The sequence below is a fragment of the Phocoena sinus genome, chromosome 6 (assembly GCF_008692025.1).
Source record: "Phocoena sinus isolate mPhoSin1 chromosome 6, mPhoSin1.pri, whole genome shotgun sequence".
In the NCBI taxonomy this organism is placed as follows: domain Eukaryota; kingdom Metazoa; phylum Chordata; class Mammalia; order Artiodactyla; family Phocoenidae; genus Phocoena; species Phocoena sinus.
This window is the reverse complement of record NC_045768.1, coordinates 6,243,520-6,261,370: the sequence shown is the minus strand read 5'-3', so window position 1 is coordinate 6,261,370 and position 17,851 is coordinate 6,243,520. Positions and strand designations below refer to the sequence as shown.

General features: G+C 42.2%; 1 protein-coding gene across 8 annotated transcripts in view; it reads right to left on the bottom strand.

Annotated features, from left to right (window-relative positions):
- Positions 1 to 17,851, bottom strand: part of FNBP1 (formin binding protein 1) — a 141,232-nt gene that overhangs the window by 58,122 nt on the left and 65,259 nt on the right. For all 8 annotated transcript variants that reach the window (XM_032634750.1, XM_032634745.1, XM_032634747.1 and 5 more), the window contains exons 5-6: positions 3,348 to 3,410; positions 2,807 to 2,911 (exon numbers count right to left, since the gene is read on the bottom strand). In XM_032634750.1, coding sequence (XP_032490641.1) covers positions 2,807 to 2,911; positions 3,348 to 3,410 — 168 coding nt within the window. The remainder of the gene's footprint in view (positions 1 to 2,806; positions 2,912 to 3,347; positions 3,411 to 17,851) is intronic.

Here is a 17,851-nt window from a genome sequence, read left to right as displayed (position 1 = left end):
TTAATAATGTAATCTACCCGTTAATGGATTAAAGGAAGCAGAAAAGGTATTTGATGATGTTCAATATTAAGCCAAGCTTTAAAAAAAAACTTGCTGGGGCTTCCCTGGTGGCGCAGTGGTTGAGAGTCCGCCTGCCGATGCAGGGGACGCGGGTTCGTGCCCTGGTCTGGGAAGATCCCACATGCCGCGGAGCGGCTGGGCCCGTGAGCCATGGCCGCTGAGCCTGCGCGTCCGGAGCCTGTGCTCCACAACGGGAGAGGCCACAACAGTGAGAGGCCCGCGTACCGCAAAAAAAAAAAAACAAAAAAAACAAAAAAAACAAAAAAAAAACTTGTTGGCAAAATAGAAAAAGAAGGGAAATCCCTTAGCCCAATAAAGGGTATATTATAATCATGCTTAATGGGGAAACATTTGAAGCACCCTGTTTATAATCTAGAACGAGATAAGGAAGTCCACAATAACTGCTACTGCCAGCATAATAGAGGTCGTAACCAGCAGAGCAAGATAAGAGAAATAAATAAAAGACATAAAGATTGAAACAGAAGATATAAGACTGTCATTATTTGCTGCTGTTATGACTGTCTCTACGGAAAACCCCAAAAGAGAAATCAAAAGAGAGTTTAGCAAGCATCTGGCTCTAAAATTAATATATAAAAGTTATGTGTTCTATAGTCCACATGAATTAAGTGAAAAACATAATATCAAATGAAAAACAGTCAAGTCACAAGAAAAGAAATGAAAGTATGATTTTCTTTCTTTTTTTGGATTTTTTTTTTTTGTGGTATGCGGGCCTCTCACTGTTGTGGCCCCTCCCCGTTGCGGAGCACAGGCTCCGGATGTGCAGGCTCAGCGGCCATGACTCACGGGCCCAGCCGCTCCGCGGCATGTGGGATCTTCCCGGACCGGGGCACGAACCCGTGTCCCCTGCATCGGCAGGCGGACTCTCAACCACTGCGCCACCAGGGAAGCCCTGATTTTCTTTCTATAAAGGTGAAAAGCGCGCAAAATTATGAAATAAACTCTTTGGAGATACAGACACCTACGGTAAAGCTATGAAGAAGCGAGGAGATGATTAACACCAAATTAAGGATAAAGTTTACCTCTAGAGCGAAGAGAAGGATGAAGTTAGGAAGGGAGACTTGAAAGGCAACAATAAGATTTTTATTTCTTAAGATAGGTTGTGGATTAGCAGCTGTTCCCTTTGTTACTATTCTTTACACTGTACATGTGTAGTATACATAATCTTTTTTAAAGAAAAGGCTCTGAGGGAATTCTCTGGTGGTCTAGTGGTTAGGACTCTGTGCTTCCACTTCAGGGGACACGGGTTCGATCCCTGGTCAGGGAACTAAGATCTTGCAAGCCATGCGGCGCGGCCAAAAAAAAAAAGTAAAGTACCTTTGTTTAGAGACCAGGAAGGAATGGTGGAGGCTCTGAAAGGTATTTTATCAACCATAGTTGGATGTTTTAATTTTTTTCTCCCACTTCATTTGATTGTATTTTCAGGTATTTCTACAATGAGCAAGGATAGATAGCTGTTTTTCTAAGACAAGGTCATAATAGTAATGGCTTTTAAAAAGTCTTTCAATAAATAAAAATCACTCCAATTTTACATTTAGGGTAATAAAATATTTGCTACAGAATGCATACCTTTGTGCCAGGCATGTTTCTGGGACACATATACTGATTTTACCTCCTTTAACCACAAATGTTTCTTTGATAAACTTTGGGTCAATCTATTTTAATGGAATAACATATTAAATACTTCAGGGAATTAATATTTTATGAGAACTTATAACAAATTTATGGTAATTTATGGGTAACTTTACCAGCAAATTAATATATCTTTTGGTAAAGTAAATGTCTCCACTCAAGATCAAATATAGACATTAAGAATGTGTTTTCTAATATATTAGATAATTTTAGAGGAAGGCATGCTAATATATACCTAGGCTTTAAGCAAGGAATCTGGCAGAATTGGGCAATGAATAACTAATTCACACTATTTTCTGAGCAAATTCAACTCCAAATAATCTGGCAAAAGTGAAAGAAATCTGCAAAAAAGCAGGGTTTTACCCCACTTAAAGCATGAGTCTGTGAATGCCAAAGTAGCCCTGGGCAGTCACGAATGAATACTGTTATTTAATAGCCCAGTTTTGTTTACACTAACATTGATGACTTTTATAAAAAGAAACTTTAACTTCCAGGGAAGAAACACAGAGGGAACCACAGGAAGACACAGTACAAGCTTTATAATAATATTCCTAATTGCCAGTACAAGTCCATTTCGGGAAAAGCTTTTGGGAGGACTTTCCAATGCAAGCCTTCAAGTACAACCTGTTATCAACCTGAATGAGTCCGTTAGAACACAGGCCACTCGTGTGAATCTCTTTACCTTTTTAACAGAAGCACTGTAGGCAGCCGAGCTCTTCCAGATGGCACTGGACAGTCTGCTCCAGCTTTTAAGAGGTTGACTTTTTCTTTGAAAAGCCATTAAGAGAGAACCACGGTCTGCGGAAACCACCCCCTAAGGTATGTTCATGGTCTAAGTCTCCGTGTTATCATCCTGATGACTAAATAAATCAACAAACTGCTCAAATCATAACACCAAAGACTCCCCAAATTTTAGATTCTCCCCCTGCCACCCCACCGCCAACAACCCTCCGTTGACACAAAACGAAAATGATCCCAAGTAAAGTGGCCTTTTGTGGTTGCAGCAGAAAGGAGAACTTGGGGACCAGCAGTCTGGGAGGATACGTGATGAACGTTAAAAAGGGAAATGAAAGAAAGACCCTCACTTTCACCTTACCTTTTCAACATCTGCTTTTGTAACATTTATGTCAGCATCCATTTTCTCAAAGTACTGCTGGGCTCGGTCAGCCTCTTTGCAATCCCGCTCAAAACGTCTTTTACTCTAAAAGCAGAGGAAGATGGTTGCGGGGAAAGTAATTTTTAATGAAACCATGAGATTCTTATGAGAAGATGTAATTTTATCGACATCCGCCCCCCCCCCCCCCCCCCACCGAAAGCTTTCTTCTCCAAACTGATTTGTTCCGTGTCATCATTTCAGGAAGTTATTTTAAAATCCACATTTATTTCCATCCAAACTGTCTAATCTTTGTTCTTTCCGTATGATTTTTAGAAAAAGACTCTGCTTGAACTCCTTTGGGCTTAACATTTTACTTTCAGTAATGATTTCTAGAAACCAGTTAAATTCAAATTATAAAAATCTCTCGAGACAATAAATAGTGTCTCTGTTTGTTTTGTACTACTGGTTGCTTCAAGCTTAAGTTAAATTCAAACGAGAAAATCTATAAAGACATTTCTTGAGAGGTTGGGTTTTCACTTACTGATTCTAGTTGCTTCCAGCAAGTCTCTATGTGCTGCTGTGCCTTCCGTCCATCATGAAAGTGCTGGAGGGGGGAACACACCCATAATTAGTACCCCCTCTTTCTCATATTAACACTTGAGAAAAGAAAAATTCATCCACTTCAATGATATTTATTTATTTATTTTTATTTTTATTTTTTTTGCGGTACGCGGGCCTCTCATTGCTGTGGCCTCTCCCGCTGCAGAGCACAGGCTCCGGACGCACAGGCTCAGCGGCCATGGCTCACGGGCCCAGCTGCTCCGCGGCATGTGGGATCTTCCCGGACCGGGGCACGGACCCGTGTCCCCTGCATCGGCAGGCGGACTCTCAACCACTGCGCCACCAGGGAAGCCCAACTTCAATGATATTTAAATATTGAATATCTAGCATGTGCATGCCAGAGAAATTGGAGAGTTAAAAAATAAACGGGAAATGAAAACAGTAATAGTCAAGAGTTGAATTTCAAACTTTAGCTATAATAATACTGAATGCTAAGACTTACATACACCACTTGTAAAAATGACAGGAATGCTTTATTAAGACGGCAATCACTTTGATCTTTATTTTTAATTGCTTTGAGATGTAATTCATATACCAAAAGATTCACCCATTGACATTGTTCAATTCAATGGATTTTAGTATAGTCACAAAATAGGCAACCCTCACCAGTCAATTTTAGAACATTTTTATCACCCACCAAAAAGAAACGTCATACCTCTTAGCTGTCACCCGCCATCCTCCCCAGCCCTAGGCAACCACCACACCACTTCCTGTCTGTATAGATTCGCTTATTCTGGAAGTTTCATATGAATGGAATTGTACAATATGATGTCTTTTGTGACTGACATCATGCCTTCATTATTTCATAATGTTCACTTAGCCTAATGTTTTCAAGGTTTATCCACGTGATCACACGCATCAGTACTTTATCCCTTTTTATTGCGGCGTGATATTTCTTTGGGTGACTATACCACATTTTGTTGGTCCATTCACCAGCTAATGGGCATTTGGTTGTTCCCAGTTTGGGGCTCTTATGAATAATGCAGCTGCAAACATTTGTATAAGTTTTGTGTGGATAGATGTTTCCATTACTTAGATTTTCTTAAAGCTTAAAATTCATCTCCCTGCCATCTGCAAAGGCCCTGAGGCAGGTATGCGCTTGGTGTTGACCATCAGGGACACCAGAGGGCCAGACCAAAGTGAGCCTCAAGAATGAGGAGATGGGGTCAGAGAAGAAAGGGGCAGCCTGTGCAGGGTCTCGTAGGGTTTTTGTATGAATGAGCGGGGGATCCGTAAATGCCGTAAAGGAAGGTTCCAGGTGGGAGTCTCTCTCCAACCCTGGAAATGATGGAGATTTGGACCATGGGGTAGCAGTGCAGGTGGTGACAGAGGCTCAGATTCTGGCTGTCCTTTGATCAGGAGAACGACTAGGATTTGCTGGCGAATCAGATCAGAGGTGGGCTGTGAGATACGGAGGGGTCCGAGTGATTCCAAGGTTGTTCAGACTTGCACAGACTACGTGGGCAGAAGCCCTTGCCCTCTGGTTCTGTTAGATTTGCCACGGAGAGGGTTCTGGCATATCAGAGGGCGTGAATTTCTATCTGCAGCTTTCCCTTGCTAGGATGCCAGGGGCTGGCCAGGTCCTTTGACCAAAGGCCACAGCTCCAGTCAGGCAGCACCTCTGCAGCTGATCTCTGAAGTTCCTTCAAGGCTGCCTTGCCCTTTGAGACCCAGGGCCACGGCAGCTGCCCACCAATGATTAGCCTGGGGATACCGCTCCATCCCTCACTGCTTTTCCTGAGCCCTTTCCACAAGTGGTAAATGCTCCTTTTAATAAATGGCCTTCCCTCAATGACTAGGCTTGAATGTGCTGTCTGTTTTCTGGCCGCCGAGGTAAGCACGGCTGGGAAGGGTGTGCTGTAGAGAAGGCACGGTGAAAGGGGGACAGGCACAGACAGGTCCCCTCGGTACAGCCTCAGAGCCTTCTCTCTCAATCGTCAGCGCCTATGGCTTAGCCGAGTCACAAAAGGTAGCTGACTCCTGGGAGGCCAGGGAGGAGGAGACAAAATCAGATTTTTTTTTTTTTTTTTAAGAACAGTGCTCCTTTATAAGGGAATGTTTTCTTGTCTCTCTTCTGAGGTCATGTTTCACCATTTTAAGCACCTCTTGACAGCAAGGTTTATCCATCTAGCAATTTTTTGGTCTAGAGGAGCCCCATGGGGCTTCATTTTTCAAGTCTCATAATAGACACAGGGATAGGACCGAAAAGAAATGGAGTCGAAGGTAGGAATAAACAAACAAGAAAGGATTGGGCTTCGGGAGGAGTAAGGTAAGCTGAGAGCAGAGTTAGGGAGCTTTGGAGGAAGTACAGGTTTTCTGAAAGCCACATGTATCGTTTTAAAGAAGGATGGAAGGAAGGAGGGAGGGAGGGCCTGGGGAGGTAGGGGGGCAGGAGGCTCCGGAGGGAGACCAAGGCTCAGCTGTGCCCCTCGGCCCTGAGAGTCTCTCGTCATTGTCCCAAACAGTCCAGAGGACCAGCCCCATTTCCTAAGCAGGTCCCCTGTGTTCTGCAGTTTGCAGAAAAGATACCTCCATTCCCCCAAATCTTACTTCGAGATTCAAAGACAGACACAAAAAGAAAAAGAAAAGCTCGGCACCCAATTCAGAGCTGGGCTCTAAGCTTCCGCTCCAACTCGACAGCAACTCTGAAATGCATGTTTTCACAAAACGAAAGCTCCCTCACAGCCAGGGCCGTCCTGATGGAGAGGAAACGCACACAAAGAACATGGAGAAGTGACGGACACGGCACAGGAAAGGTGGACTGGGCTTTACTAGCAAAGGAATCTTCTCTGAAGACAATAGTGTTCCAAAAAAGGTCATGTTTTTGGAAGCATGAAGGATGATTTTTACTGAAAATCTACTGCATAGTAAACTCTCTTGTCACTTCTTCATTCCAAGGTTCAAAAATAAATATGAATTTATTTTTCAAGCATGGTGTGGACCTTGCTTGATGTTCCTGGTGAGCTTTTTGCCAGGACGGACTCCTGTCACAACACACCCCATGACACCACAATTCAGTGGGACCAAAACAATTACCTGAGAACTACACCTGTGATTGCATTTCATGTAGTTTAAGAAAAAAAATCTAGATGTCACTGATTTTCCTTCCAGTCTTTCTTGCCTAGTATGTGTTCCTCCAAAATGGATTTGCCTACAACACACAAAAACAACCTTGTACTGCCTGATCCCCTAGGAAACTAATGGATGGAACAAAAGCCCTTCTGACAGTTCTGAGCATCCCGCGACCTAAATAGCAGCGGCCCTTTGTAACCAGCTCCATCTTCCCTCCTTTAATCGGAAAAGCTATCGTAACAGTTAAAAAGTTAAACAAACCAACCAGCTTGCCAGATGTGTTTGTTGTTTATTAACAAACAATGGTCAAACATTTCTTCGCTGGGCAGATAGCAAGTGTGGATCTAAAAAGTGTGTCTCCAAGCTCTAAATAAAGAGGAATTGTTCTCTAGAAAAAGATAATAAGCACTTCTTTCGGAGGCACGGAGTGAAGTCATCACAGCTCTTTTCTCCTATCAGAGGAGAGACAGGAAATGCCATCTCTAGAGACCCAGAAAAATGCTCTTTGCTTTCTCCTGTAATAAGATACTTTAGCTTCTCTTCAAACATAATAATAGACCTTTTAAAAATGCCTGATGATATCTGGGGTGACAGCTAAACTTACTTTCATTTCAACTTTTTGGTTGAACCTTAAAAATATACAGGTAAAATCTGTACAAATAAAATCAGCCTTGAAAAATTCTTTAGAAATTTCCTGGGGACCAGGGGTAGCTGAGATAAAAAATCACAGGGAACCTAAAATAGGCAAGCATTAACTTAAAGTAAAATGACAATGACAAAGCTTCCAAGGAGATTTTTCTGCACTGCAAGAAATCATATTTAGGCTGAACAGACAAACGGTGAGAATGCTTATTATTCACATGTTACAATTAGGTACAACAGCTGCTCATTTTACTATATAATATATCATTAATTTTTAAAACTACATTTAAAAAAGCAAACTATGGCGTTGATGTTGAGAACAGCCACTTCAGAAAAAAAAAGTGGAAAAAAAAAAAGAAGAAACACTCAACTAAGGACAGTCAGCCATCTGGAATTTTAAATAAAACTCAGATTCCACAGATGAAAACAAAGGAACACAAAAACTTGAAAAGGCCAAGAGAAAAGGAGCTTCCAGAAAATATGTCTGTGACAAATATTAGAATTTCCTCAAAACCTACAATGTGGTGAGTTTGAGTACGAGCAGCTTCTAAGCCTGACTCAGGATTAATTAACGTAGCGATAAATCTGTGTGTGTAGATCTTCATGTGGACCGTGTAGGAAAGCTGTGAAGCATCTTCAGACCTCCTCAAGGGAGCATTCTGTCACCTCACTGAAGTCCCAAACCATAAACGTTCCTGACAGGAGTTGCGTTCTGCTTTTCTTCAGTAAGGCCTGTTTCCCCCAAATTCATTTATAATAAAAATATCTTCTCCATGAACTTGTTTAAAGTTCCTAAAACTGCCTGTCTCCCCGTGCCATGTTTTCAGTTATTTAACTTCCCCCCGTAACACTGACCATCCAGGCACTGGGCAACCCCCCCCCACCCCCCCGCCACCCCCCGCCGAGTCCAGGTCCAGGTCCAGCAGCCCTGGCCAAGTTTCCTTCATCCCCTCTCCTGCTGTGCCCTTACCCCACCGACCCTCTTATTCTCATGCTGGCTTTTACTCCCCAGCACTCTCCCCATATCCACACTTTTTTTTTTCTTGGCTTTGCCGTGCAGCTTGTGGGATCTTAGTTCCCCGACCAGGGACAGAACCCCAGGCCTCGGCAGTGAGAGCACTGAGTCCTAACCACTGGACCGCCAGGGAATTCCCCACATCCACACTTTTTACCTAGACTCCAGTCGTCTTTTTTAAACTGTTCTTCAAAAGGATCCCTTCTTTCACATCCCTTAAAATTCTAATTCCTCTGAAGAATCCCGGTTAACTCGGGATGAAAGGATCTTCAGATGATCAGTATTAAGCAGCAAATGACTCAGACTCCTCACTTGACCTCTTGCAAGGGTATGAAACTGTTCTTCCAAACCAAAACAAGGAAAATCACCCTTAATAAGGATTTTAGGTAGAGTGCGAGGCTGATGGGTGAAACTTTCGGGACAGTAATCCTTCCTTGGGCTGAAAGATCTTAAAATCTAACTCAAATCGTTCAATGGCAGGTGTTAATTCCACACCCACATGTGCAGGGTGTTGCTTTACTTGTGAATAAAACAAAGCCCCTTTCCTAGTGAAATAGTGGACACAGCAGTAAGAGAAAGAGGGTAAGGAACTAAAGAGGAATGGGTGTGGGTGCAGGCAGCATTTAGATAGGGCGGTCTGGGAGGATGCTTGAGCAGAGACTTGAATAAAGCGTAGGAGTGAAATTGCAAAGTTCTCGGAAACACCCTTCCAAGCAGCAGGAACAGCTAATGCAGATGCTTTGAAGTGGGAAAGGGCTTGGTGTATCCAAGGAACAGCTAGAAGCCAGTGCAATTAGACTGAGAGGAAGGATAAGGCAGAAGAAGGCAAGGGCTAGACCGTGGACAGCCTCCCAAGCCACGTGAGCACAATGGAAAGCTACTGGAAATTTTAAGGGAAGGGACATGGTCTGATTTGCACGATCACAAGGTTGCGCTGGCTGCTGTATGGAGAATGGACTGAATGGGGGCAGGAGGTGCAGGGGGACCAGGCAGGAGGATGGGGACCACCTGCCTAAGGATGAGCTGGTGGTGGAGATGGAGATGGGGGGCTGGATCATGGACCATGGGGCAAGCCTGGAAGCAGAGATGAGTTAAAAATAAAAGGCTTAGGACAGTCCTCCAGATGAGAGATGATGAGAGACTAGATGTGGTGAGAAGTGTTTGGATTCAGAACAATTACTGAAGGGGGAGCCGACAGGACTTGACATTAGACAGAAGATGGGGCATAAGGGAAAAGTAAGTCCTGGGTGCCCCACGTTTTTGGCCAGACCAACTGGGTTAAAAAGGACTGCCATTCACAGATGTCAGGAATTGCAGTTCGGAATGGGGCATGATAAAGGATAAACTTTGGGGAATCCAAAGTTTGTTTTGGACAGGTTGACAGGGCCACCGCATTGCACAACTCTGGGGCATCTTTCACACTATTGCCGGGCTCCAGGGCCTCTGCTGACAGCGGTGTAGACATGGGTGATGGGTGATGCTATATCGGACATTTAAGGGGAGATGACTGGATATAGGAGAGTCAGGTGAGATACACCACAGTAGTCAAGAAATTCTCATACTTTTTAGAAGAAAAAGAAGGTCTCATTCTAACTTACAAGGGGGAAATACAAAACCCAAAGTCACATTTCAAATCCAGGAAATCAAGGACAGAATTTAAGGATCCTGATAATTAAGTATGTTACCCCATAAATGAGAAAATAAAATTTCTTTGGTTCACCAGGCCAATGGTTTTGCAGTGACAGAACCACAGTGGGGACAGGGTGTTAATTAATTGATTGCCGCTATCACATGTTCTTTGAAAACAAAGAGAACAGAACAAAACAAAATACACCTTCTAGACATACGTTAAACCAGGGGATATTAGTGGGTGCTGTATAAGCGTGACACGCAGAAGACCAACAACTTTTATAGGGTTTCCCACTTTTTGATTTATTTAAATAAATGCTGTAACACCAGTAAGGAAGAACAGCTCTTTAGACCCGCTGCTTCTTTTCCAGATCATGAAATCTAAGATCTGCCTTGCTTTCCTGTGTTTTCTTCCTACAGGTTCTGGCTTTATAACAGAGTATCCACAGTTGAATCTCAATAGGACTGAATAAATCAAAAACAGATTTGTAATTAGCTTGGTCATATAGATAAGCTCCTTTTACTTTTTGCTTTCCTTCATGCTAAGTTTTGTCCCTTTGCTATCATCTCTTATAAAAACATGTTCTAGGGAGTGCCCTGGTGGTCCAGTGGTTAGGATTCAGCACTTTCACTGCCGTGGCCCAGGTCAGGAAACTGAGATCCCACAAGCTGCATGGCACAGTGCAGCCAAAAAACAAACAAACCAACAAAGACCAACCAAAAAACCAAAACATGTTCTAAACATATTAGAGTCAGTCTGGGCGCAGAACTGCCTCGTAGGAAATTAAGCCTCTTCGTAAGTTTCATAAATAGGATATAGCCAATACCTAAACTTTTAAATGTGTGGCTTTTATTTTATTTATTTATTTTAAAATTTTATTTATTTATTTATTTATTTATTTGTGGCTGGGTTGGGTCTTTGTTGCTGCACATGGGCCTTCTCTAGTTGCAGCAAGGGGGGGCTACTCTTCGTTGCGGTGCGCGGGCTTCTCATTGCAGTGGCTTCTCTTGTTGTGGAGCACGGGCTCTAGGCACACGGGCTTCAGTAGTCGTGGCACGTGGGCTTCAGTAGTTGTGGCTCGCGGGCTCAGTAGCTGTGGCGCACGGGCTTAGTTGCTCCGCGGCACGTGGGATCTTCCCGGACCAGGGCTCGAACTCGTATCCCCTGCATTGGCAGGCAGATTCTTAACCACTGTGTAAATGTGTGGCTTTTAGTATCCACTTTTAAACATTTCCAAAACCTTGGGGGAAATTTTCATATTGTCAATTCTCAGTAATGTGGGGTCTTGCAAGCATTATCTGAGATTTATAAAAATTTTTAGTGAGTCACTGAAGGTATAATTATTTCCTCCAGAACTCTTCAGATAACCATTGCCAAAAAGTGATTCTGCTCCTGGCCAACATTTCGTAATCAAGCGTTCCTTCCACGTGCCAGGAGAAATGTAGTTGGAGGTTCCAGTAAATGTTGGCTGGAACCTCCGCATTCCCCTCCTGGAGCTATAAATCCCCATAAATCCCTCATATGTAGTTAGTGGTGACCACTGCAGATAACCCTACACAGACTCAAAGGTTGGAGCTGAACCTCTCTCTCTAAAATTCTTTAATAACTTGATTCAGAGTGCAAAAATTGCTAGTAAGAGCATATTTATAATAGTTCTTTCAGAGGAATCTATCTGATAGCAGCTCTGAATTACCCACATCTCAGATAAGCCAATTCACACCCACGTTGATCCTTTCAGCAATTTGGGAATCTCATCTTTTCTTCTTTTAAAGACCATCAATCTCACAAATGGCCAAAGTTTAACCAAGGACCATGAATCTGGTCTGCTTTGACCTCATAGTCTCATTTCTGGGAATTTAGCTTGGAGAAATAATCCCCACCCCACACACAAAGAAAACAGCTACAGAAGTAAAGAATTCACGGCAGTATGATTTATATAACCAACTAAATAACTAAATAAATAATCAGAAACCACTAATAGCCTATGATCAAACAATAATTAGTTAAGTGAATTATGTGTTAGAATAATACATAGCCACTAAAATTCTAATTATGAAAACTATATATTTTCATGTAGAAACATATAAAGTGTTTATGATATTGAATGGGGAATAAAGAAAAACAAATTATACCTATACTAGGACTAATACTCTTAAATATTATATGTGTATTATATCCATATATAGAGGATATCAGTACTTCTCTATATAAATAACTATCTATATATCTATAAATGACATCCAGAAGGAAACTTGGAAAAATGATGCTTTTGACTGATAAGGATTGTGAGTTTTTGTTCTTTAATTCAGAGTTTTAGTAACATTCTTTAAAAACTTTGGTAACTAATCAATGAATCACAGCAACTCCCCTTAAAAAGGGAAAGTAAACAAAAGAAACAGACGTTCTTATTGTATGTGGTCAGCTTAAAGAGATGAGGAATCTTGTACTTCCTGTAAGAACGGTCACTGTGTACTTTGACTTATATTCACCCCAAGGACTGGCCACTGAGTCCATTACCTCTAAAGAGAAGGTGAGCATCTTGCCAAAAATACAGTTGCCTTAAGTGGAGCCCATGAGGTGAAGAAATTAAGAGCCCCCCTCCTCTCAGGCTTCCAGGAGTGTTGGTGTTTCCTAATGAGAACTGCTGGTGGCTTGAACACCAGGCTTTGGAAAGAACCTCAACGGCTGTGCTCTTGCAAATGGCAAGTCAGAGCTCTCTTTTAAAGAATTTCCTTTTACAAAACCAACATATTCTCATCAAAACGAGCAAATGGATTTTTGTGTGTCAGGAGCAACACTGGTTATTTATAATATTATGTGAGTGAGCTGCACTGTAATAGGAGAACATAGCATATGTGGAAACTGCTGCATAAAAATCATATTTTCTCAAGTCTACAAATAACAAACGCTGGAGAGGGTGTGGAGAAAAGGGAGCCCTCCTACTCTGCTGGTGGGAATGTAAGCTGGTGCAGCCATTATGGAAGACAGTATGGACGTTCCTCAGAAAACTAAAAATAGAACTACCATATGATCCAGCAATTCCACTCCTGGGCATATACCGGGACAAAACTGTAATTCAAAAAGATACACGCACCCCTATGTTCACAGCAGCACTATTCACAATAGCCAAAACATGGAAACAACCTAAATGTCCAACAGCAGATGAATGGATAAAGAAGAGGTGATACATATATACAATGGAATACTACTCAGCCATAAAAAAAGAACGAAATAATGCCATCTGCAGCAGCATGGATGGACCTAGAGATTATCGTACTATGTGAAGTAAGTCAGAAAGAGAAAGACAAATACCATATGATATCACTTTTATGTAGAATCTAAAATACGGCACAAGTGAACCTATCTACAAAACAGAAACAGACTCACAGACATAGAGAATGAAGCCAGGGATGGGGGGGCAGGGGTGGTGTGGTGGGGAGGGAGAGGGATGGACTGGGAGTTTGGGGTTTAGTGGATGCAAACTATTACATTTAGAATGGATGAACAACAAGGTCCTACTGTATAGCACAGGGAACTATATCCAATCTCCTGGGATAAACCATAATGGGAAAGAATTTTTTTTTTATGTTGACAAAGTCTTTTCACGCTTTTTTTTTTTTTTTGGCCTCACCGCGTGGCATGTGGGATCTTAGTTCCCCGACCAGGGGTCAAACCTGTGCCCCCTGCTGCAGAAGCGCAGAGCCTTAACCACTGGACCGCCAGGGAAGTCCCAAAAGCAATGTATATATACGTGTGTGTAACTGAGTCACTTTGTTGTACAGCAGAGACTGGCATAACATTGTAAATCAACTACACTTCAATAAAAAATAAAATAAATTTAAAAAATCATCCTTTCTCCCAAAAACATGAACAACAAGTACTACCCTACTTTACTTTTAAGACTTCAAGAGTTTTTAAAATTAATTTTTATTGGAGTACAGTTGATTTACAATCTTGTGTTAGCTTCTGCTGTACAGGAAAGTGAATCAGTTACACCTTTAAGACTTTAAGCTTTTGTTTACGATCAAACAGCTGGCCCAGGAGCATGATATGGCCTCAGAGGCAAGGAGAATATCCATCTCTCCCACTATGTTACTGTCTTCTACTTCCTTTCAAATCCATTCAAAAAAGGAAGGAAACCTCATCTTTTGCATGGTGAGCTATTTCTCACCAGGCACTCTTGTTAGAGATTCATCTAACGAAATATCGCAAAATCTATATGAAAAGTAATTTTCTACTAGTATTCTGAACTGAACTTGGAAATCCTCTCTATATGCAGTAACGAGATCCAGCAGTAATCCTGTAAATTCTAAATCATCCCTTTGGGCAGGGAGGATTTCGCCACTGTATCAAATGGCCCAAAATATATTAGGCTGATGGTTAAGAATGGTACTTAAACAAGACACTATTTCTAGTCAGCCATGAGAAACAGTAACTCGACCTAAAATTTTAAAAGCGGCTTGTTTTCAATGCCGTCAGCCAATTCAACATTTTTTAGACTGGTCCTGTTATGGACAATATTGTTATGACATATGGTCACAAGGAGACCTGTATCTGCTCCTGTTTTCTGTAATAAACCCTGATCAAACCCTTTCTGGAGTAGAAAGGAGATTCTGTATTGAGAAACAGAATGACCTGATGGAAGGTACCAGATATGCAGTGCCTATACATCAATACACAGAATGTGGTGCTGGGCGGTTTGCACCTGGCTTCTTGCGATCCTCCCCTGAACTCGGGAAGGTGGTTTATTATAATCAGCCTCAGTTACAGATGCAGAACTGGCTGCTCAGAGAGTTATATAACCTGCCTAAGGTTTCCTAGCTGGTGGGGCTGCCGGAGTCCTGAGTGGGTTTGTTGACTGCAGAGCCTGGGTCCCTTCCTCTCCTCCCTGACGGCCGGGAGCTGCGGCTCTCTGGACATACTGCTGATTGAGGCTCTCCTCTCCTCTAAAGAAGATCTGAAGTTCACTGTCAGCCCTTCATGGTCCCGCATCGAAGCAGCAACTGGATTTGACCCCAGAAGAGCTGGATTTGGGCTCTCGCTCTGTTGTGGCACTTCTGCTGATAAGTACCATCACCAGAAAGTGGAAGCCATCACATTCTACTGTGGTTTTGACAGTCATCCTTATGAAAATTAGATCACTTACTAAGAAAAGTCAGGGTAGCCAAAGGTGAAAGGTTGCAAGGAGAAACACTGCATAGTATGAGATGATCTCAAGGAGCCCTTTCTACAGCTGACTGCTGATGGAGACCTTCACACCAGTCAGCCCAGCATCCTGGGGTGTAAGATCCAGAAAATAACTCAGTGGGAACCAGAGCATGTGTGTGAATGCACGCTGCCCTGAGACGTGGGCTGCCTGCTAGCAAAATGTAAGATAATGAGCACAATGTATAAGATAACGGCCCTCCCCCTACCCCAGGGATGCTGTGAGGATAGAAGTCAGTTATTATAACCTGTAAAAACGAACACTTGAGGGGCTTCTCTGTGGCGCAGTGGTTGAGAGTCCGCCTGCCGATGCAGGGGACGCGGGTTCGTGCCCCGGTCTGGGAAGATCCCACATGCCGCGGAGCGGCTGGGCCCGTGAGCCATGGCCGCTGAGCCTGCACGTCCGGAGCCTGTGCTCCGCAACGGGAAAGGCCACAACAGTGAGAGGCCCGCGTACCACACAAAAAAAACAAAAAACAAAAACAAACACTTGAGGCCAAACAGTTAAATATCCAATATTATGAGAGTAATTTTAGAAATCAGAGAACATCAACACAATGCCACATCATGCAGTCATTCAAAATAACGGTAGCTATTACCCACATAATAAGCAAAGCAGAAATGTTCATGATGCGTGATATTAAAACACCACAAATGTACTTACTGATATTCTTTCTAGAATTTTAAAAGGTTTCACAATTTCTTAAATTTTCATCTCAATAGAATTACAAAAGGCTTTAAGACAGCATACTGTTTACAGCTCCTCTCAACAGAACATCTGACTCAGAGAAGTGTACGTGTAATTCCCCTTAAAATAAAAGGAACACTATGCATGGCAAGATATTATTTAACCTGTGTCTGCACCACCTATAATTTACTCATTAAATTCCTATAATTTTTAATTAAAAAAGAAAAAGAATTCAAAATACAGACATGACAGACTGTAAAAAAGACATGATTACCAGTGAGTAAATAAAACAGAAGGACACAATCATAACACAGCAAAGAAATACAAGGCTCTGCAACTAGTAAGACAAAGTCTAACTGAGAACTAAGCTATGTCGAAGAAGGCTGCTTCTACTTCTCAATTCTTTCTTTCACTCCAAGAGTATTGATCGAGAGCCTGCTTTGTGCCACACTGGGCACCGTTCCAGGGACTGAGAATACAACAGTGGACAAGAAAATTCTTGCCCTAGTGGAGCTTACAGCGTGGGGTGAAAGTAAAACAAACAAGTAAATACATAAAATGTTAGGTGCTGGTTAAGTACTAAAGAAAAATAAAGCAGGGGGACGTGGTAGAAATGGGGTGGAGAAGGTGGGGGGACTTTGTAATTTTAAATAAGGTAAACAAGATAGACCTCCACGAGATGATACTCCTGAGAAAGAAGTCAGGAAGTGAGTTCTGCAGATACCTGGGGGAAAAGCTTACCAAGGCGAGAAAGGCCAGTGCAAAGGCCCTGGGGCTGGATCGCACAGGGTAAGAAGGCCACGTGGTTGGAGGGGGAGAATTCAAAAAAAGTAGGAGGAGGCCAAGTTATATGGGCTTCACATTTCATGATTCACTCCAGAAATACAATTAATGATTGCTACTAAGGTAAATACACAGAGTTTTTGTTTAGGGTGTTGGCTAAAATGTTAAACTATATGAGTGAAGGAAGGTCAGCAAGAGACACAAGCCACTGACCAAAGTAACAAATAAGAAGAAGGTATAAACTTTGCAAGGTCAAGGGAAAGTCAGGAACCAGGGAAGTAGTCCAGCATCGTGTTCAGATTTACTGTGTTTACTTAATGATTATATTAGGTATTTTGCTTAATTCCAAACCTTAATATTCTGTTTCACTTCTTCCTTTCCATCATGTAAAAGAAAAGCTCTCCTTTTCTTATAAAAGACCAGTCTCCATGGTCTATAGATACTGTCACCGAATTGGAGCTCTGGTGCAGGGTTTCTCAGCCCCTATGGACATTTTGGACCAGGCAATTCTTTGTCGTGGAGGCTGTTCTTTGTGTTATAGGATGTTTAGCAGCACCTTTGGGTTCTACCCACTAGATGCCAGTAGCAACCCCCCAGCTATAATGCCCCTAACAACCAAAAATGTCTCCAGACATTGACAAATGTTTGCTGGGGCGGGGAGCAAAATTGTGCCTGCATGGTAATCACTGCTTTAATGTGAATAGATAAAAACATCAGCTCAGTGTATTAACTCTTTTTGTAATTCAATGGGTTGATCCTAAGGCATATATCTCTTCCTAACTTCTAAACATACCCAAAGCTATTTGCTACATATTTATAGTTCAGAAAGAACTAAACTCCTCAGATGTTCCAAACACCTTCCTGTCTCAGGGCCTTTGCACAGCTGCTCCCTCTATTGAATGTTTGTCCCATGCAACTCCTACTTGTCCCTCAAGTCCTGTTAAAGCCTTAACTGTCAAGCCCCCCAGGAAGCTTTCCCATGATCCAGAGCATAAGCATGTTAGGTGTTCCCATTTTTTATATGTTCTCACATATGTACTCGTACTTTGTTGAAACTATCACAACTGCAATTAAATAATTATTTTGGTCATTATTATTTAATATCTCCACCATTTCAGCAAGAAACCTATCGATCTTGTTGTCTCACGTATCTCCAGAGCACTAAAAGAATTACTGTGGGCTCAAATTTATATAGAAAAGCATATCACTGGCCAACTTTGGTACTTTATTACTAACAAATTATTATGCACCTCACAGGCGATCAAAGTACAATGATACAGACCACCATGGCTTAATGATAAATCTCTTAGGGCAAAATCTTGACTATGAATATATTTTACTTGAGGGTACATTTTTCCCTTTTGTTAACAACAAAAGCTATGAAAAGAC